This window comes from Oncorhynchus masou, unplaced genomic scaffold, assembly GCF_036934945.1.
Source record: "Oncorhynchus masou masou isolate Uvic2021 unplaced genomic scaffold, UVic_Omas_1.1 unplaced_scaffold_1820, whole genome shotgun sequence".
Classification (NCBI taxonomy): domain Eukaryota; kingdom Metazoa; phylum Chordata; class Actinopteri; order Salmoniformes; family Salmonidae; genus Oncorhynchus; species Oncorhynchus masou.
Genome location: NW_027008335.1, coordinates 3178 through 25000, shown reverse-complemented (window position 1 = coordinate 25000; position 21823 = coordinate 3178). Strand labels below are relative to the sequence as shown.

Here is a 21823-nt window from a genome sequence, read left to right as displayed (position 1 = left end):
ATGCTCAACGGCTGTGTGAAGCTGTACACGTCAATCCAGAGCATCCCAAACATGCTCAACGGCTGTGTGACGCTCTACACGTCAATCCAGAGCATCCCAAACATGCTCAATGGCTGTGTGAAGCTGTACACGTCAATCCAGAGCATCCCAAACATGCTCAATGGATGTGTGAAGCTGTACACGTCAATCCAGAGCATCCCAAACATGCTCAATGGCTGTGTGAAGCTCTACACATCAATCCAGAGCATCCCAAACATGCTCAATGGCTGTGTGAAGCTGTACACGTCAATCCAGAGCATCCCAAACATGCTCAATGGCTGTGTGAAGCTGTACACGTCAATCCAGAGCATCCCAAACATGCTCAATGGCTGTGTGAAGCTGTACACGTCAATCCAGAGCATCCCAAACATGCTCAATGGGTGACATGTCTCAAGGAGTATGCAGGCCACGGAAGAACTGGGACGTTTTCAGCTTCCAGCAATTGTGTACAGATCGTTGTGACATGGGGGGGTCGTGCATTATCTTGCTGAAAACATGAGGTGATGGCGGCGGATGAATGGCACGACAATGGGCCTCGGGATTTTGTCACGGTATCTTTGTGCATTCAAATTGCCGTCGATAAAATGCAATTGTGTTTGTTGTCTGTAGCTTATGCCTGCCCATACTATAACTCCACCACGGGGCACATCGCCATACACGCTGTCTGCCATCTGCCCGGGTACAGTTTAAACCGGGATTTATCCGTGAAGAGCACACTTCTCCAGCGTGCCAGTGGCCATCGAAGGTGAGCATTTGCCCACTAAAGTCGATTACGACGCCGACCTGCAGTCAGGTCAAGACCCTGGTGAGGAAGGACGAGCACGCAGATGAGCTTACATGAGACGGTTTCTGACAGTTTGTGCAGAAATCCTTCGGTGCACCCACAGTTTCACCGGCTGTCCAGGTGGTGAGTCTCAGACAATCCGGCAAGTGAAGAACCCGGATGTGGTCCTGTGCTGCCGTGGTTACACGCGATCTGCATTCGTGAGGCCGGTTGGATGTACTCCCAAATTCTCTAAAATGATGTTGGATGGGGGCTCATGGTAGATAAATTAACGTTACATTTTCTGCCAACAGCTCTGGTGGACATTCTTGCAGTCGGCATGCCAATTGCACACTCCCTCAAAACTTGTGACATCAGTGGCATTGTGTTGTGTGACAAAACTGCACATTTTAGAGTGGCCTTTTATTGTCCCCAGCACAAGGTGCACCTGTGTAATGATCGTGCTGTTTAATCAGCTTCTTGATATGCCACACCTGTCAGGTGGATGGATTATCTTGGCAAAGGAGAAATTATCAATAACAGAGATGTAAGCAAATTTGTGCACAAAATCTGAGAGAAGTAAGCTTTTTTTGTGAGTTCAGAACATTTTTGGGATTTTTTTATTTCAGCTCATGAAACATGGGACCATCACTTTACATGTTGCAGTATATTTTTATTCAGTATATATACACACAAACATCTCTTCCCCCTCACTCACTTCCTTAATGGACCCCTCCATTCAGATGTGACTGCTCAGAAGAATGAATGAACAGCTCCACTCAGCTCTCTTTGAGGATGAATGAATGAACAGCTCCACTCAGCCCTCTTTGAGGATGAATGAATGAACAGCTCCACTCAGCCCTCTTTGAGGATGAATGAATGAACAGCTCCACTCAGCTCTCTTTGAGGATGAATGAATGAACAGCTCCACTCAGCGCTCTTTGAGGATGAATGAATGAACAGCTCCACTCAGCCCTCTTTGAGGATGAATGAATGAACAGCTCCACTCAGCCCTCTTTGAGGATGAATGAATGAACAGCTCCACTCAGCCCTCTTTGAGGATGAATGAATGAACAGCTCCACTCAGCTCTCTTTGAGGATGAATGAATGAACAGCTCCACTCAGCTCTCTTTGAGGATGAATGAATGAACAGCTCCACTCAGCTCTCTTTGAGGATGAATGAATGAACAGCTCCACTCAGCTCTCTTTGAGGATGAATGAATGAACAGCTCCACTCAGCCCTCTTTGAGGATGAATGAATGAACAACTCCACTCAGCTCTCTTTGAGGATGAATGAATGAACAGCTCCACTCAGCTCTCTTTGAGGATGAATGAATGAACAGCTCCACTCAGCTCTCTTTGAGGATGAATGAATGAACAGCTCCACTCAGCTCTCTTTGAGGATGAATGAATGAACAGCTCCACTCAGCCCTCTTTGAGGATGAATGAATGAACAGCTCCACTCAGCTCTCTTTGAGGATGAATGAATGAACAGCTCCACTCAGCCCTCTTTGAGGATGAATGAATGAACAGCTCCACTCAGCTCTCTTTGAGGATGAATGAATGAACAGCTCCACTCAGCCCTCTTTGAGGATGAATGAATGAACAGCTCCACTCAGCTCTCTTTGAGGATGAATGAATGAACAGCTCCACTCAGCTCTCTTTGAGGATGAATGAATGAACAGCTCCACTCAGCCCTCTTTGAGGATGAATGAATGAACAGCTCCACTCAGCTCTCTTTGAGGATGAATGAATGAACAGCTCCACTCAGCTCTCTTTGAGGATGAATGAATGAACAGCTCCACTCAGCTCTCTTTGAGGATGAATGAATGCAAAGCTTCACTCAGCCCTCTTTGAGGATGAATGAATGAACAGCTCCACTCAGCCCTCTTTGAGGATGAATGAATGAAAAGCTCCACTCAGCGCTCTTTGAGGATGAATGAATGAACAGCTCCACTCAGCTCTCTTTGAGGATGAATGAATGAACAGCTCCACTCAGCTCTCTTTGAGGATGAATGAATGAACAGCTCCACTCAGCCCTCTTTGAGGATGAATGAATGAACAGCTCCACTCAGCCCTCTTTGAGGATGAATGAATGAAAAGCTCCACTCAGCTCTCTTTGAGGATGAATGAATGAACAGCTCCACTCAGCTCTCTTTGAGGATGAATGAATGAACAGCTCCACTCAGCTCTCTTTGAGGATGAATGAATGAAAAGCCCCACTCAGCCCTCTTTGAGGATGAATGAATGAAAAGCTCCACTCAGCCCTCTTTGAGGATGAATGAATGAAAAGCTCCACTCAGCCCTCTTTGAGGATGAATGAATGAACAGCTCCACTCAGCTCTCTTTGAGGATGAATGAATGAACAGCTCCACTCAGCCCTCTTTGAGGATGAATGAATGAAAAGCTCCACTCAGCCCTCTTTGAGGATGAATGAATGAACAGCTCCACTCAGCCCTCTTTGAGGATGAATGAATGAACAGCTCCACTCAGCCCTCTTTGAGGATGAATGAATGAACAGCTCCACTCAGCTCTCTTTGAGGATGAATGAATGAACAGCTCCACTCAGCTCTCTTTGAGGATGAATGAATGAACAGCTCCACTCAGCTCTCTTTGAGGATGAATGAATGAACAGCTCCACTCAGCTCTCTTTGAGGATGAATGAATGAACAGCTCCACTCAGCTCTCTTTGAGGATGAATGAATGAACAGCTCCACTCAGCTCTCTTTGAGGATGAATGAATGAACAGCTCCACTCAGCTCTCTTTGAGGATGAATGAATGAACAGCTCCACTCAGCTCTCTTTGAGGATGAATGAATGAACAGCTTCACTCAGCCCTCTTTGAGGATGAATGAATGAACAGCTCCACTCAGCCCTCTTTGAGGATGAATGAATGAACAGCTCCACTCAGCTCTCTTTGAGGATGAATGAATGAACAGCTCCACTCAGCTCTCTTTGAGGATGAATGAATGAACAGCTCCACTCAGCTCTCTTTGAGGATGAATGAATGAACAGCTCCACTCAGCTCTCTTTGAGGATGAATGAATGAACAGCTCCACTCAGCTCTCTTTGAGGATGAATGAATGAACAGCTCCACTCAGCTCTCTTTGAGGATGAATGAATGAACAGCTCCACTCAGCTCTCTTTGAGGATGAATGAATGAACAGCTCCACTCAGCTCTCTTTGAGGATGAATGAATGAACAGCTTCACTCAGCCCTCTTTGAGGATGAATGAATGAACAGCTCCACTCAGCCCTCTTTGAGGATGAATGAATGAAAAGCTTCACTCAGCCCTCTTTGAGGATGAATGAATGAAAAGCTCCACTCAGCCCTCTTTGAGGATGAATGAATGAACAGCTGCACTCAGCTCTCTTTGAGGATGAATGAATGAACAGCTCCACTCAGCCCTCTTTGAGGATGAATGAACAGCTCCATTCATTCCTCTTTGTTAATGAATGAATGAACAGCTCCATTCAGCCCTCTTTGAGGATGAATGAATGAACAGCTCCACTCAGCCCTCTTTGAGGATGAATGAATGAAAAGCTCCACTCAGCCCTCTTTGAGGATGAATGAATGAAAAGCTCCACTCAGCCCTCTTTGAGGATGAATGAATGAACAGCTCCACTCAGCTCTCTTTGAGGATGAATGAATGAACAGCTCCACTCAGCTCTCTTTGAGGATGAATGAATGAACAGCTCCACTCAGCCCTCTTTGAGGATGAATGAATGAAAAGCTTCACTCAGCCCTCTTTGAGGATGAATGAATGAACAGCTCCACTCAGCTCTCTTTGAGGATGAATGAATGAACAGCTCCACTCAGCCCTCTTTGAGGATGAATGAATGAACAGCTCCACTCAGCTCTCTTTGAGGATGAATGAATGAACAGCTCCACTCAGCTCTCTTTGAGGATGAATGAATGAACAGCTCCACTCAGCCCTCTTTGAGGATGAATGAATGAACAGCTCCACTCAGCTCTCTTTGAGGATGAATGAATGAACAGCTCCACTCAGCTCTCTTTGAGGATGAATGAATGAACAGCTCCACTCAGCTCTCTTTGAGGATGAATGAATGCAAAGCTTCACTCAGCCCTCTTTGAGGATGAATGAATGAACAGCTCCACTCAGCCCTCTTTGAGGATGAATGAATGAAAAGCTCCACTCAGCGCTCTTTGAGGATGAATGAATGAACAGCTCCACTCAGCTCTCTTTGAGGATGAATGAATGAACAGCTCCACTCAGCTCTCTTTGAGGATGAATGAATGAACAGCTCCACTCAGCTCTCTTTGAGGATGAATGAATGAACAGCTCCACTCAGCTCTCTTTGAGGATGAATGAATGAACAGCTCCACTCAGCCCTCTTTGAGGATGAATGAATGAAAAGCTCCACTCAGCCCTCTTTGAGGATGAATGAATGAAAAGCTTCACTCAGCCCTCTTTGAGGATGAATGAATGAACAGCTCCATTCAGCCCTCTTTGAGGATGAATGAATGAACAGCTCCACTCAGCCCTCTTTGAGGATGAATGAATGAACAGCTCCACTCAGCTCTCTTTGAGGATGAATGAATGAACAGCTCCACTCAGCCCTCTTTGAGGATGAATGAATGAAAAGCTCCACTCAGCCCTCTTTGAGGATGAATGAATGAACAGCTCCACTCAGCTCTCTTTGAGGATGAATGAATGAACAGCTCCACTCAGCTCTCTTTGAGGATGAATGAATGAACAGCTCCACTCAGCTCTCTTTGAGGATGAATGAATGAACAGCTCCACTCAGCTCTCTTTGAGGATGAATGAATGAACAGCTCCACTCAGGCCTCTTTGAGGATGAATGAATGAACAGCTCCACTCAGCCCTCTTTGAGGATGAATGAGTGAACAGCTCCACTCAGCCCTCTTTGAGGATGAATGAATGAACAGCTCCACTCAGCCCTCTTTGAGGATGAATGAATGAACAGCTCCACTCAGCCCTCTTTGAGGATGAATGAATGAACAGCTCCACTCAGCCCTCTTTGAGGATGAATGAATGAACAGCTCCACTCAGGCCTCTTTGAGGATGAATGAATGAACAGCTCCACTCAGCCCTCTTTGAGGATGAATGAATGAACAGCTCCACTCAGCCCTCTTTGAGGATGAATGAATGAACAGCTCCACTCAGCCCTCTTTGAGGATGAATGAATGAACAGCTCCACTCAGCCCTCTTTGAGGATGAATGAATTAACTAATGAACAGCTCCACTCAGCCCTCTTTGAGGATGAATGAATGAACAGCTCCACTCAGCCCTCTTTGAGGATGAATGAACGAACAGCTCCACTCAGCCCTCTTTGAGGATGAATGAATGAACAGCTCCACTCAGCCCTCTTTGAGGATGAATGAATGAACTAATGAACAGCTCCACTCAGCCCTCTTTGAGGATGAATGAATGAACAGCTCCACTCAGCCCTCTTTGAGGATGAATGAATGAACAGCTCCACTCAGCCCTCTTTGAGGATGAATGAATGAACAGCTCCACTCAGCTCTCTTTCTGACACGGTGCTTTGTGCTTCCTGTGTGGATGAGGCATGTCAATGTCTGACCATTGATATTGATCTGGGGTGTACTCAACTAGGAACTAAACAGAACCAAACAGAACGAAACGGGGTGGGACCCACCTAAATTTGTCCAAAATAAACTCTGGTGTCTGTTGTAAAATGTTTTCCGTTAGGAGTAAACGTTAAATGTTTGAGTATAAATGAGTATTAATTGCATCCCTGATCTCACAGTATTCCCACAGTAAGGTAACATGTGTAACAGGGTTGGTTTTGTTTCCAATTGACACTGCAGACATATGTATACCATGTTTATGCATTCCTATTGGATGGTTGAATTTACATATCAATGAGGTGTAATGCCTCCAGTCATTCTTGCAGATAGGGGGAGATCGCAAACGTTTTTTCCCAGTCTGATATTGGCATGCCTGTATCTATCCTCTGTGTAACAATGTATGAATATGATAACAAACAGGGTCTAATGTATGATTTTCAGTCAGGTTTTAGAAAAACATACTCCACTGATTCATGTCTACTTTACTTGACTGACTTCATCAGGAAAGAGATTGATGAGGGAAATCTGTGTGGAATGGGACTGCTTGGCCGGCAGAAGGCCTTTGATACAGTTAACCACTGTCTCCTAATCTCCAAACTGGAGGCGCTGGGGTTAAGCTACAGAAGGCCTTTGATACAGTTAACCACGGTCTCCTAATCTCCAAACTGGAGGCACTGGGGTTAAGCAGCATCCCTCTAGTCAGTCCTATTCATCAGGAAGGGAGCAAGTAGTAGAGGGTTAATGGTTCACTGTCTCAGGCAAAACCAATGAGTTGTGGCGTTCCACAGGGGAGCGTGCTTGGACCTCTGCTGTTTTTATTGTATATTAATGATATGAAAGATGCTTGTTCTTGCCGTCTTTTTCTTTATGAGGATGACTCTACACTTCTGGTTTCTCACAACAGTAAAACGATGTTGGAGAGAATACTTAGCACAGAGCTGGCTAACATTAGCAAATGTCTTGGAGATAATGAGCTATCTCTGCACTTAGGGAAAACTGAAGCAATTATTTTTGGATCCAGACCTAAATTGTGTAGGTCGTCTGAAATCGGAGTGGAGTTAAGGGCGTGAGGTGCTGACTACTAAAACCTCTGTTAGCTACTTGGGATGTATCCTTGATGGAAGCTTGGGAGGTGTGCGCATGGCCAATAAGGTGCTAGGGAAGGTTAATGCCAGGACTAAGTTTTTGGCTAGAAAGTCTAAGCTGCTTGATAAGGACTCCATGAAAGTGCTAGCTACTGCTCTCATTCAATGCCATTTTGACTATGCTAGTACTTATATATCCCATTTAGCAGACGCTTTTGTCCAAAGCGACTTACAAGTCGGCTGGGGCCACTACTTTTACATATGGGTGGCCCCAGCGGGAATCGAACCCACGACGCTTGGCGTTGCAAGCGCCATGCTCTACCGACTGAGCCACACAGGACTTCCTGGTTTGGGAGCTTATCCAAACGTATGAAGGGGGAAGCTCCAGATAGCCCAGAATAAGCTGATCAGGGTAGTATTGAAGGTGAGTCCATGTACTCACATAGGCAGGAGCTGCTTTCAGGAACTAAACTGGCTGCCTGTTGAGGCTAGGGTGTCCCAGATTAGACTAGGTTTGGTTTACAGGAGTATTTATGGTCCTGCGCCCAGATATCTAAGTGATTACTTTCCTCGTGTTCGGGATGCACACAACCACAGCACCAGATCAGGTGTTGCTGAGGTGTGCTTATACAGGTTCAGGAGTAATGCTGGGTAAGGTACTATCTAGTATACTGGAGCCTCAGAATGGAATGAGTTGCCTCTGCCTATAAAAACAACATCCTCTCTGGGCAGCTTTAAAAATAAAGTAAAAATATGTTTGATGTCCTCTGTGCCCATATGAATAACCCCTATGATGTAACTGGAATGATGAGATGTTCTTCTTCTCTGTTTTTGAAGAGATAGATGTTCTTCTTCTCTGTTTTTGAAGAGATAGATGTTCTTCTTCTCTGTTTTTGAAGAGAGAGATGTTCTTCTTCTCTGTTTTTGAAGAGAGAGATGTTCTTCTTCTCTGTTTTTGAAGAGATAGATGTTCTTCTTCTCTGTTTTTGAAGAGAGAGATGTTCTTCTTCTCTGTTTTTGAAGAGATAGATGTTCTTCTCTGTTTTTGAAGAGATAGATGTTCTTCTTCTCTGTTTTTGAAGAGATAGATGTTCTTCTTCTCTGTTTTTGAAGAGATAGATGTTCTTCTTCTCTGTTTTTGAAGAGATAGATGTTCTTCTTCTCTGTTTTAGTTGTATTATTTCTATGCCATACTGTGTTGGATCTCTTCCAGCCATCTTGTCTCAAGAGGACCACAATGGAAATAAGTCCCAGACTTTATCATGTGTTATCCTCCATGATTTTATTCATCTGCATGTATGGCTTTTAAGTTTTATGTGCGCTTGTTTTTTTTTTTAAATGGTCGATTTAATAAACTTAACTAAACGAAATCATGTCGGGCTGTATCAACTGCAAAAACCGCACCTGCAAGGCTCTCCAGGGGGTGGTGCTGTCTGCCCAACTACCCGCCCTCCAGGACACCTACAGCACCCGATGTCACAGGAAGGCCAGAAAGATCACCAAAGATCACTCATCTCATATATACTGTGTTCTATACTATTCTACGGTATCTTGGTCACTTTATAATGTTTACATATTCTGCTTTACTCATCTCATATATACTGTATTCTATACTATTCTACTGTATCTTAGTCACTCAATGTTTACATACACTACTGTTCAAAAGTTTGGGATCACTTGGAAATGTCTTTGTTTTTGAAAGAAAAGACCATTTTTTGTCAATTTAAAATAACATAAAATTTATCATAAATACAGTGTAGACATTGTTAATATTGTAAATTACTATTGTAGTCAGAAACTTCTGATTTTGAATGGAATATCTACATAGGCATACAGAGGCCCATTATCAGCAACCATCACTCCTGTGTTCCAATGGCATGTTGTGTTAGCTAATCCAAGTTTATCATTTTAAAAGGCTAATTGATCATTAGAAAACCCTTTTGCAACAGCTGAAAACTGTTGTCCTGATTAAAGAAGCAATAAAACTAGCCTTCTTTAGACTAGTTGAGTATCTGGAGCATCAGCATTTGTGGGTTTGATTACAGGCTCAAAATGGCCAGAAACAAAGAACTTTCTTCTGAAATTCGTCAGTCTATTCTTGTTCTGGGAAATTAAGGCTATTCCATGTGAGAAATTGCCAAGAAACTGAAGATTCCGTACAACGCTGTGTACGACTCCATTCACCGAACAGTGCAAACTGGCTCTAACCAGAATAGAAAGAGGAGTGGGAGGCCCCGGTGCACAACTGGGCAAGAGGACAAGTAATTAGAGTGTCTAGTTTGAGAAAAAGTTACCTCACAAGTCCTCAACTTGCAGCTTCATTAAATAGTACCCGCAAAACACCAGTCTCAACATCAACAGTGAAGAGGCGACTCCGGGATACTGGCCTTCAAGGCAGAGTTGCAAAGAAAAAGCCATATCTCAGACTGGCCAATAAAAATAAAAGATTAAGATAGGCAAAAGAACACAGACACTGGACAGAGGAACTCTGGTGAGACCAGTCTTCTGGTCGTCTGCTCCTACTGGTGATGAGACCAGTCTACTGGTCGTCTGCTCCTACTGGTGATGAAACCAGTCTTCTGGTCGTCTGATCCTACTGGTGATGAGACCAGTCTTCTGGTCGTCTGATCCTACTGGTGATGAGACCAGTCTACTGGTCGTCTGCTCCTACTGGTGATGAGACCAGATGAGACCAGTCTTCTGGTCGTCTGATCCTACTGGTGATGAGACCAGATGAGACCAGTCTACTGGTCGTCTGCTCCTACTGGTGATGAGACCAGTCTACTGGTCGTCTGATCCTACTGGTGATGAGACCAGTCTTCTGGTCGTCTGCTCCTACTGGTGATGAGACCAGTCTTCTGGTCGTCTGTTACTACTGGTGATGAGACCAGTCTTCTGGTCGTCTGATCCTACTGGTGATGAGACCAGTCTACTGGTCGTCTGCTCCTACTGGTGATGAGACCAGTCTACTGGTCGTCTGCTCCTACTGGTGATGAGACCAGATGAGACCAGTCTTCTGGTCGTCTGATCCTACTGGTGATGAGACCAGTCTACTGGTCGTCTGATCCTACTGGTGATGAGACCAGTCTTCTGGTCGTCTGCTCCTACTGGTGATGAGACCAGTCTTCTGGTCGTCTGTTACTACTGGTGATGAGACCAGTCTTCTGGTCGTCTGATCCTACTGGTGATGAGACCAGATGAGACCAGTCTTCTGGTCGTCTGTTATTACTGGTGATGAGACCAGATGAGACCAGTCTTCTGGTCGTCTGCTCCTACTGGTGATGAGACCAGTCTTCTGGTCGTCTGCTCCTACTGGTGATGAGACCAGTCTTCTGGTCGTCTGCTCCTACTGGTGATGAGACCAGTCTTCTGGTCGTCTGTTACTACTGGTGATGAGACCAGTCTTCTGGTAGTCTGTTATTACTGGTGATGAGACCAGTCTACTGGTAGTCTGATCCTACTGGTGATGAGACCAGTCTTCTGGTCGTCTGCTCCTACTGGTGATGAGACCAGATGAGACCAGTCTACTGGTAGTCTGATCCTACTGGTGATGAGACCAGTCTTCTGGTCGTCTGCTCCTACTGGTGATGAGACCAGTCTTCTGGTCGTCTGATCCTACTGGTGATGAGACCAGTCTACTGGTAGTCTGCTCCTACTGGTGATGAGACCAGTCTACTGGTAGTCTGATCCTACTGGTGATGAGACCAGTCTTCTGGTCGTCTGTTATTACTGGTGATGAGACCAGATGAGACCAGTCTACTGGTAGTCTGATCCTACTGGTGATGAGACCAGTCTACTGGTCGTCTGCTCCTACTGGTGATGAGACCAGTCTTCTGGTCGTCTGCTCCTACTGGTGATGAGACCAGTCTTCTGGTCGTCTGATCCTACTGGTGGTGAGACCAGTCTTCTGGTCGTCTGCTCCTACTGGTGATGAGACCAGATGAGACCAGTCTTCTGGTCGTCTGCTCCTACTGGTGATGAGACCAGTCTTCTGGTCGTCTGATCCTACTGGTGATGAGACCAGATGAGACCAGTCTACTGGTCGTCTGCTCCTACTGGTGATGAGACCAGATGAGACCAGTCTACTGGTAGTCTGATCCTACTGGTGATGAGACCAGTCTACTGGTAGTCTGATCCTACTGGTGATGAGACCAGTCTACTGGTAGTCTGATCCTACTGGTGATGAGACCAGTCTTCTGGTCGTCTGATCCTACTGGTGATGAGACCAGATGAGACCAGTCTACTGGTCGTCTGCTCCTACTGGTGATGAGACCAGATGAGACCAGTCTACTGGTCGTCTGCTCCTACTGGTGATGAGACCAGATGAGACCAGTCTACTGGTCGTCTGCTCCTACTGGTGATGAGACCAGTCTACTGGTCGTCTGCTCCTACTGGTGATGAGACCAGATGAGACCAGTCTTCTGGTCGTCTGATCCTACTGGTGATGAGACCAGTCTACTGGTCGTCTGATCCTACTGGTGATGAGACCAGTCTACTGGTCGTCTGATCCTACTGGTGGTGAGACCAGTCTTCTGGTCGTCTGCTCCTACTGGTGATGAGACCAGTCTTCTGGTCGTCTGCTCCTACTGGTGATGAGACCAGTCTTCTGGTCGTCTGATCCTACTGGTGGTGAGACCAGTCTTCTGGTCGTCTGCTCCTACTGGTGATGAGACCAGATGAGACCAGTCTTCTGGTCGTCTGCTCCTACTGGTGATGAGACCAGATGAGACCAGTCTTCTGGTCGTCTGATCCTACTGGTGATGAGACCAGATGAGACCAGTCTTCTGGTCGTCTGCTCCTACTGGTGATGAGACCAGTCTTCTGGTCATGTTTTATTGGTCAGAACGTGTTTTATTGGTCAGTACAACGTGTTTTATTGGTCAGTACAACGTGTTTTATTGGTCAGTACAACGTGTTTTATTGGTCAGTACAACGTGCTTTATTGGTCAGCACAACGTGCTTTATTGGTCAGTACAACGTGTTTTATTGGTCAGTACAATGTGTTTTATTGGTCAGCACAACGTGTTTCATTGGTCAGTAGAACGTGTTTCCATAAATCTCCTGGTCAGCCCCAAACAACACCTGCTTACCAGTAATTGTCGTTGCGTAAATCAAACAGGGAACGGATTATGACATTTGTCTACTGTATCAACGTTTGGTTTCTGATTGGCTGATAGACTGGGAGAGTGATGTCACCACATCGCAGGTATCTGGCAGTATCCAATGGCATTGATGAAACAATACAAAGACCATTTAGGGGTTATATTTTCACCATGTTCATCGAAAGACAAAGAGAGACAGCGAGAAAGAGAGACAGCGAGAAAGAGAGACAGAGACTGAATAAAAGAACAACGTACAAAAGGACGAAGAGAAAAATATTGTTTTTGCAGCCCAACTTTACTAAGCAAGATTACAACTGTAATAAGGAAAGGGGTGGAGTCAACTGACAGACCACACCCATTCTGTCCCAGCTGCAGAGAGGAGCTCCAATCAGAATTGCACTGGTTTTAACCCGTTTCATCTGGTTTAAACCGGTTTGACCCATGCGGAGAGACAGAGAGAGGCCTGAGAGAGAGAGATAGTTTGGTTCAGAGAGGATGGAGGTGAGATTGTTTGGATAGCGGTTCTAAGTTCTAGGTAACAGTTCAAAAGCCGGTTCTAGGTGACTAGAAGGGGAGGGAGTGGAGGGTGGAACTACGCCTATAAAACAAAACAAACAAATTATGAATAACAAAATCAAATAGATCATGTGCTATTAAACCGGAAATGAGGTGTGGGGGGGTTAATATAGAGATGGAACTATGGGTAGAAGAGACGACAGGGGTAAGAAGTGGGGTGGGGGGGGTTAATATAAAGATGGGGTCATGGAGAAAGGGACTATGGGTAGAAACGGGAGCAGGGTGAAGTTTAGCATTTTCCACAGATGGTTAACGTCAGGATTGGGGAGGGGAATCTGACCCTAGAGCTGACTCTTTGGCCCGGTGCAGGGTTTCAATGGGTCAGGCTAATGCTAGCGATACTAGCCCAATTAACGCTAGAGAAGTTAGCATCTTCACAGCATATTTTCAATAAGACAAGCTAACGCTAGTAAAGGGTGTAGCTAGGTCTGAAAAGGTCAAAAGTCTAAAAGGAAGGGTTCAATTCATGACAGAGTCATTTCTCCTCCTCCGCCTCTCCCTCCTTCTCTGGTTCTTCCTCATCTTCTTTGTCCTCTTCCTCGTCTTCTTCTTTGTCCTCTTCGTTGTCGGTATTGGCGTTGGGAACCCAGAGTCCTGAGTCAATACACCTCTTCATGTGGCCCTTTGCCTCCTGCGGGACCCCACAACACACAGGTTAGAGTTAGAGAGAGAGTTAGTTAGAGAGAGAGTTAGAGAGAGTCAGTTAAAGAGAGAGTTAGTTAAAGAGAGAGTTAGTTAAAGAGAGAGTTAGTTAAAGAGAGAGTTAGTTAAAGAGAGAGTTAGAGAGAGAGAGTTAGAGAGAGAGAGTTAGTTAAAGAGAGAGTTAGTTAAAGAGAGAGTTAGTTAAAGAGAGAGTTAGAGAGAGTTAGAGAGAGAGTTAGAGAGAGAGTTAGTTAGAGAGAGAGTTAGAGAGAGTTAGAGAGAGAGTTAGTTAGAGAGAGAGTTAGAGAGAGTTAGTTAAAGAGAGAGAGAGTTAGAGAGAGAGTTAGAGAGAGTTAGTTAAAGAGAGAGTTAGAGAGAGAGTTAGAGAGAGTTAGAGAGAGTTAGAGAGTTAGTTAAAGAGAGAGAGAGTTAGAGAGAGAGTTAGAGAGAGAGAGTTAGAGAGAGTTAGTTAAAGAGAGTTAGTTAGAGAGAGTTAGAGAGAGAGTTAGAGAGAGTTAGTTACAGAGAGAGTTAGTTAGAGAGAGTTAGTTAAAGAGAGTTAGTTAAAGAGAGTTAGTTAAAGAGAGAGTTAGTTAAAGAGAGTTAGAGAGAGTTAGTTAAAGAGAGTTAGTTAAAGAGAGAGTTAGTTAAAGAGAGAGTTAGAGTTAGAGAGAGAGTTAGTTAAAGAGAGTTAGTTAGAGAGAGAGTTAGTTAGAGAGTTAGTTAAAGAGAGTTAGTTAAAGAGAGAGTTAGAGAGAGAGAGTTAGTTAAAGAGAGTTAGAGAGTTAGAGAGAGAGTTAGTTAAAGAGAGTTAGTTAAAGAGAGTTAGAGAGAGAGAGTTAGTAAGAGAGAGTTAGAGAGAGAGTTAGTTAAAGAGTTAGTTAGAGAGTTAGTTAAAGAGAGTTAGTTAAAGAGAGTTAGTTAAAGAGAGTTAGTTAAAGAGAGTTAGAGAGAGAGAGTTAGTTAAAGAGTTAGTTAAAGAGAGAGTTAGTTAAAGAGAGAGAGTTAGAGAGTTAGTTAAAGAGTTAGTTAGAGAGAGAGTTAGTTAAAGAGTTAGTTAGAGAGTTAGTTAAAGAGAGTTAGTTAAAGAGAGAGTTAGTTAAAGAGAGTTAGTTAAAGAGAGTTAGAGAGAGTTAGTTAAAGAGAGTTAGTTAAAGAGTTAGTTAAAGAGAGAGTTAGAGAGAGTTAGAGAGAGAGTTAGAGAGAGTTAGTTAAAGAGAGAGTTAGTTAGAGAGTTAGTTAAAGAGAGTTAGTTAAAGAGAGTTAGTTAAAGAGAGTTAGTTAAAGAGAGAGTTAGTTAAAGAGAGTTAGAGAGAGAGAGAGTTAGTTAAAGAGAGTTAGTTAAAGAGAGAGTTAGTTAAAGAGAGAGTTAGAGAGAGTTAGAGAGTTAGTTAAAGAGTTAGTTAGAGAGAGTTAGTTAGAGAGAGAGTTAGTTAGAGAGTTAGTTAAAGAGTTAGTTAAAGAGTTAGAGAGAGAGTTAGTTAAAGAGAGTTAGAGAGAGAGAGTTAGAGAGAGTTAGTTAAAGAGAGAGTTAGTTAAAGAGAGAGTTAGAGAGTTAGTTAGAGAGAGTTAGTTAAAGAGAGTTAGAGAGTTAGTTAAAGAGAGTTAGTTAGAGAGAGAGTTAGTTAAAGAGAGAGTTAGTTAAAGAGAGTTAGTTAAAGAGAGTTAGTTAAAGAGAGAGTTAGTTAAAGAGAGTTAGTTAAAGAGAGAGTTAGAGAGTTAGTTAAAGAGAGAATTAGAGTTAGTTAAAGAGAGAGTTAGTTAAAGAGAGTTAGTTAAAAGAGAGTTAGAGAGAGTTAGAGAGAGAGACACTCACCATGGGGTCCATCTTGCTGATAGCTTCCTGCAGCATTGAGATGTCTTTATCATCAAAACACTTCTTCATTTCCTGTGAAACAGGATGTGACATCACAAGATACAGGTCAAAAAAAGGAGGCTGGGGTTGGCGACCACTTCCTCTGAATATGTGGCCATAGGTTACTGACTGTTAAGATGAAGACGTTGAGATCTGTCTGCCTCTCTGCGTGTCTGTCTGCCTCTCTGCGTGTCTGTCTGCGTGTCTGTGTGCGAGTCTCTCTGTGTGTGTCTCTGCGTGTCTGTCTCTCTGGGTATGACTGACTGACTGTCTGTGTGTGCCTCTCTGTATGTGTGTCTCTGTGTGTGTGTGTGCGCGTCTCACTGTGTGTGTCTCTCTGTATGTGTGTCTCTCTGGGTATGACTGACTGACTGTCTGTGTCTGCCTCTCTGCGTGTCTGTCTGCCTCTCTGCGTGTCTGTCTGCGTGTCTGTGTGTGTGTCTCTGCGTGTCTGTCTCTCTGGGTATGACTGACTGACTGTCTGTGTGTGCCTCTCTGTATGTGTGTCTCTCTGTATGTGTGTCTCTGTGTGTGTGTGTGCGCGTCTCTCTCTGTGTGTGTCTCTGTGTGTTACCTCTGGCAGAGTGTCGTAGACTTCCACAGGGTCCAGTCCACCTGGCCCCAGTCTGTTCTGTCTCTCCTCCTCCTCATACTCCTCCATGGCCTTTAACAGTTAGTTTATTATTTTCATTTTGAACCTCACCAATGCCTCATATGTACAGTTGAAGTCGGAAGTTTACATACACCTTAATCAAATACATAAATCACAATTCCTGACATTTAATCCTAATAAAAATGTCCCGTCTTAGGTCAGTTAGGATCACCATATTTTAAGAATGTTAAATGTCAGAATAATAGTAGAGAGAATGATTTATTTATTTCATCACATTCCCAGTGGGTCAGAAGTGTACATAAACAATTTAAAGGCAAATACTAATTTTTTTATTTTATTTTTATTTTACCTTTATTTAACTAGGCAAGTCAGTAAAGAACACATTCTTATTTTCAATGACGGCCAAGGAACAGTGGGTTAACTGCCTGTTCAGGGGCAGAACGACAGATTTGTACCTTGTCAGCTCGGGGGTTTGAACTTGCAACCTTCCGGTTACTAGTCCAACGCTCTAACCACTAGGCTACCCTGCCGCCCCAAATACTAATTGAGTGTAACTTGGGTCAAATGTTTCAGGTAGCCTTCCACAAGCTTTCTACAATAAGTTGGGTGAATTTTGGCCCATTCCTCCTGACAGAGCTGGTGTAACTGAGTTTGTAGGCCTCCACGCTTTTTTCAGTTCTGCCCACATATTTTCTATAGGATTGAGGTCAGGGCTTTGATGGCCACTCCACGACCTTGACTTTGTTGTCCTTAAGCCATTTTGCCACAACTTTGGAAGTACGCTTGGGGTCATTGTCCATTTGGAAGACCCATTTGCGACCAAGCTTTAACTTCCTGACTGATGTCTTGAGGTGTTGCTTCAATATATCCACATAATTTTCCAGCCTCGTGATGCCATCTATTTTGTGAAAGTGCACCAGTCCCTTCTGCAGCAAAGCACCCACACATGATGCTGCCACCCCTGTGCTTCACGGTTGGGATGGTGTTCTTCGGGCTTGCAAGCCTCCCCTTTTTCCTCCAAAAATAACGATGGTCATTATGGCCAACAATTTTTGTTTCATCAGACCAGAGGACATTTCTTCAAAAAGTACGATCTTTGTCCCCATGTGTAGTTGAAAACCGTAGTCTGCCTTTTTTAATGCCGGTTTTGGAGCAGTGTCTTCTTCCTTACTGAGCGGCCTTTCAGGTAATATAGGACTCGGTTGATATATATGTCGATATAGGACAAGTTTTACTGTGGATGTGAATACTTTTGTACCTGTTTCCTCCAGCATCTTCAAGGTCCGTTGTTGTTGTTCTGGGATTGATTTGCACTTTTCGCATCAAAGCACGTTCATCTCTAGGAGACAGAACGCGTCTCCTTCCTGAGCGGTATGACGGCTGCGTGGTCCCATGGTGTTTATACTTGCGTACTATTGTTTGTACAGATGAACGTGGTACCTTCAGGCGTTTGGAAATTGCTCCCAAGGATGAACCAGACTTGTGGAGGTCCACAATTTTTTTTCTTAGGCTGATTTCCCCACGATGTCAAGCAAAGAGGCACTGAGTTTGAAGGTAGGCCTTGAATTACATCCACAGGTACACCTCCGATTGACTCAAATGATGTCAGAAGCTTCTAAAGCCATGACGTCATTTTCTGGAATGTTCCAAGCGGTTTAAAAGGCACAATCAACTTAGTGTATGTAAACTTCTGACCAACTGGAATTGTGAATCAGTGAATTATTAGTGAAATAATCCATCCGTAAACAATTGTTGGAAAAATTACTTGTCTCATGCACAAAGTAGACGCCCAAACCGACTTGCCAAAACTACAGTTTGTTAACAAGAAATGTGTGGGGTGGTTGAAAAACTAGTTTTAATGACTCCAACCTAAGTGTATGTAAACTTCCTACTTCAACTGTATGGGGCGGTAGGTAGCCTAGTGATTAGAGTGTAGAGGCGGCAGGGTATCCTAGTGGTTAGAGTGTAGAGGCGGCAGGTAGCCTAGTGGTTAGAGTGTAGGGACGGCAGGTAGCCTAGTGGTTAGAGTGTAGAGGCGGCAGGGTAGCCTAGTGGTTAGAGTGTAGAGGAGGCAGGTAGCCTAGTGGTTAGAGTGTAGGGGGCGGCAGGGTAGCCTAGTGGTTAGAGTGTAGAGGCGGCAGGGTAGCCTAGTGGTTAGAGTGTAGAGGCGGCAGGGTAGCCTAGTGGTTAGAGTGTAGGGGCGGCAGGGTAGCCTAGTGGTTAGGGTGTAGAGGCGGCAGGGTCGCCGAGTGGTTAGAGTGTAGGGGCAGCAGGGTAGCCTAGTGGTTAGAGTGTAGGGGCGGCAGGGTAGCCTAGTGGTTAGAGTATAGGGGCGGCAGGGTAGCCTAGTGGTCAGAGTGTAGAGGATTCAGGTAGCCTAGTGGTTAGAGTGTAGGGGCGGCAGGGTAGCCTAGTGGTTAGAGTGTAGGGGTGGCAGGGTAGCCTAGTGGTTAGAGTGTAAGGGCGGCAGGGTAGCCTAGTGGTTAGAGTATAGGGGCGGCAGGGTAGCCTAGTGGTCAGAGTGTAGAGGATTCAGGTAGCCTAGTGGTCAGAGTGTAGAGGATTCAGGTAGCCTAGTGGTTAGAGTGTAGAGGCGGCAGGTAGCCTAGTGGTTAGAGTGTAGGGGTGGCAGGTAGCCTAGTGGTTAGAGTGTAGAGGCGGCAGGTAGCCTAGTGGTTAGAGAGTAGAGGCGGCAGGGTAGCCTTGTGGTTAGAGTGTAGAGGTGGTAGGTAGCCTAGTGGTTAGAGTGTAGAGGTGGTAGGTAGCCTAGTGGTTAGAGTGTAGAGGTGGTAGGTAGCCTAGTGGTTAGAGTGTAGAGGGGGCAGGGTAGCCTAGTGGTTAGAGTGTAGGGGCGGCAGGGTAGCCTAGTGGTTAGAGCGTTGGACTAGTAACCGGAAGGTTGCAAGTTCAAACCCCCTGAACGAGGAACTGTATGTATTTTAGTAGTCGGGTTCATCAGGCCCAGAAAAGTGTGAACGTCAGAATGTTTTTGGATTCATTATCTAGCTTTGAACTTCTCCCACTTCCATAAAAACACCTTTAAAACACCTGAAGCAAGAGAGAAAGAAATGGAGGGAAAATGACCTTTTGTATCCTGATCTTAGCCCTGCCTCGAACTCTCTCTCTAAAGGACTCCAGCTCATCAGTAAAGGCCTCCTGGTAGGGCTGGTCTGCAGTCTGACAGACGGAGAGAGAGAGACAGAGGAGTAGGTGAGGGAGAGAGGAGAGGGAGAGGCAGATGGGAGAGAGGGGCAGAGGTGAGGGAGAGAGGAGAGGGAGAGGCAGATGAGAGAGAGGGGCAGAGGGGAGTAGGTGAGGGAGAGAGGAGAGGGAGAGGCAGATGAGAGAGAGGGGGCAGAGAGGAGTAGGTGAGGGGAGAGAGGAGAGGGAGAGGCAGATGGGAGAGAGGGGCAGAGGGAGTAGGTGAGGGAGAGGGAGGGAGAGGCAGATGAGAGAGAGGGGCAGAGGGAGTAGGTGAGGGAGAGAGGAGAGGGAGAGGCAGATGAGAGAGAGGGGCAGAGGGGAGTAGGTGAGGGAGAGAGGAGAGGGAGAGGCAGATGAGAGAGGGGCAGAGGGAGTAGGTGAGGGAGAGAGGAGAGGGAGAGGCAGATGGGAGAGAGGGGCAGAGGGAGTAGGTGAGGGAGAGAGGAGAGGGAGAGGGAGAGGCAGAGGCAGATGAGAGAGAGGGGCAGAGGGGAGTAGGTGAGGGAGAGAGGAGAGGGAGAGGCAGATGAGAGAGAGGGGCAGAGGGGAGTAGGTGAGGGAGAGTGGAGAGGGAGAGGCAGATGGGAGAGAGGGGCAGAGGGGGAGTAGGTGAGGGAGAGAGGAGAGGGAGAGGCAGATGAGAGAGAGGGGCAGAGGGGAGTAGGTGAGGGAGAGAGGAGAGGAGAGGCAGATGAGAGAGGGGCAGAGGGGAGTAGGTGAGGGAGAGAGGAGAGGGAGAGGCAGATGAGAGAGAGGGGCAGAGGGGAGTAGGTGAGGGAGAGAGGAGAGGGAGAGGCAGATGGGAGAGAGACAGAGGTGTGACATACAGATATATACAGTGTACACAGTAGATACACGCGTGAGGTTAAAACATCAACTCATAAGGCCGGGATTCAATCAAAGGAGTCGTTATCGACTACAAAACAAGGCTTTTCATTTAAAAAAAAGGTCATTTCCACTTGAGCCGATATGTGCAGCGTTTCTGTCTGTAATGCAATAACACTATTACGTAACAACAACGTGTCTCTGACTGAACATCGGCCTTTTAAACGAACAAAAGGCGACACACACCTTGATCTTTTGGAAGAACTCTCTGAAGCATCCGCGAGGGTCGATCTTCAGGCTCTTAGCCAACTCTAAGATGAACTGCATCACTATGGTCTGATGGGCTACCTGATCCATCAAACCATGTTTCTACACACACACACACACACACACACACACACACAGGTTAAAACACACACACAATATCTGTGAACCTCCCCCACCTCCTCCAGGTCGATACACATGATAACCTGGAAGTTAGCCCCCCCACCTCCTCCACCTCCAGGTCGATCCCCTTGATAACCTGGAAGTTAGCCCCCTCACCTCCTCCTCCTCCAGGTCGATACACATGATAACCAGGAAGTTAGGCCCCCCCTCACATCCTCCACCTCCAGGTCGATACACATGATAACCAGGAAGTTAGGCCCCCCCTCACCTCCTCCACCTCCAGGTCGATACACATGATAACCAGGAAGTTACCCCCCTCACCTCCTCCAGGTCGATACATGATAACCAGGAAGTTAGGCCCCCCCTCACCTCCTCCACCTCCAGGTCGATACATGATAACCTGGAAGTTAGCCCCCCTCACCTCCTCCACCTCCAGGTCGATACACATGATAACCAGGAAGTTAGGCCCCCCCCCTCACATCCTCCACCTCCAGGTCGATACACATGATAACCAGGAAGTTATCCCCCTCACCTCCTCCACCTCCAGGTCGATACACATGATAACCAGGAAGTTAGGCCCCCCCTCACATCCTCCACCTCCAGGTCGATACACATGATAACCAGGAAGTTAGGCCCCCCCCTCACCTCCTCCACCTCCAGGTCGATACACATGATAACCAGGAAGTTACCCCCCCTCACCTCCTCCAGGTCGATACACATGATAACCAGGAAGTTAGCCCCCCCCTCACCTCCTCCACCTCCAGGTCGATACACATGATAACCAGGAAGTTAGCCCCCCCCCTCACCTCCTCCACCTCCAGGTCGATACACATGATAACCAGGAAGTTAGCCGTCTCTTCACACACCAGGTAAGGGTGGTCAGACAGGTACTTCTGACTGTCCTCCCAACGCCGAAGCATCCCTACACACAGGTTAGGAAGAGAGAGAGAGAAGAGTGGGAGAAGAGAGTAAAAGGTTTAGTTGTGTGTTGTTATAACAGAGAGAGAAGAGTTGTTATAACAGACATAGAGAGAAGAGTTGTTATAACAGACATAGAGAGAAGAGTTGTTATAACAGACAGAGAGAGAGAAGAGCTGTTATGACAGACAGAGAGAGAGAAGAGTTGTTATGACAGACAGAGAGAGAAAGAGTTGTTAT

The 21823-nt window shown here is 45.7% G+C and overlaps 1 protein-coding gene across 1 annotated transcript; it reads right to left on the bottom strand.

Moving 5' to 3' along the window:
- Window positions 1-12839: 12839 nt before the first annotated feature.
- LOC135532327 (hsp90 co-chaperone Cdc37-like) lies at window positions 12840-21585 on the bottom strand. The gene is made up of 6 exons (XM_064959894.1): window positions 21472-21585; window positions 20525-20647; window positions 19334-19426; window positions 16211-16300; window positions 15598-15669; window positions 12840-13770 (listed from the first exon to the last, which is right to left on the bottom strand). The coding sequence occupies exons 1-6, from the start codon at window positions 21583-21585 to the stop codon at window positions 13615-13617; spliced, it is 648 nt and encodes a 215-aa protein (XP_064815966.1). The 3' UTR covers window positions 12840-13614.
- Between the last annotated feature and the right edge of the window lie 238 nt (window positions 21586-21823).

Coding starts and splice junctions, on each gene's coding strand:
- LOC135532327 (XM_064959894.1), bottom strand. CDS start 21,585: ATGCTTCGGCGTTGGGAGGACAGTCAGAAGTACCTGTCTGACCACCCT. Junction 20,648..21,471: donor TCGACCTGGAGGTGGAGGAG/GTGAGGGGGGGG, acceptor GTGTGTGTGTAG/AAACATGGTTTGATGGATCA. Junction 13,771..15,597: donor TCAGCAAGATGGACCCCATG/GTGAGTGTCTCT, acceptor GGGGTCCCGCAG/GAGGCAAAGGGCCACATGAA.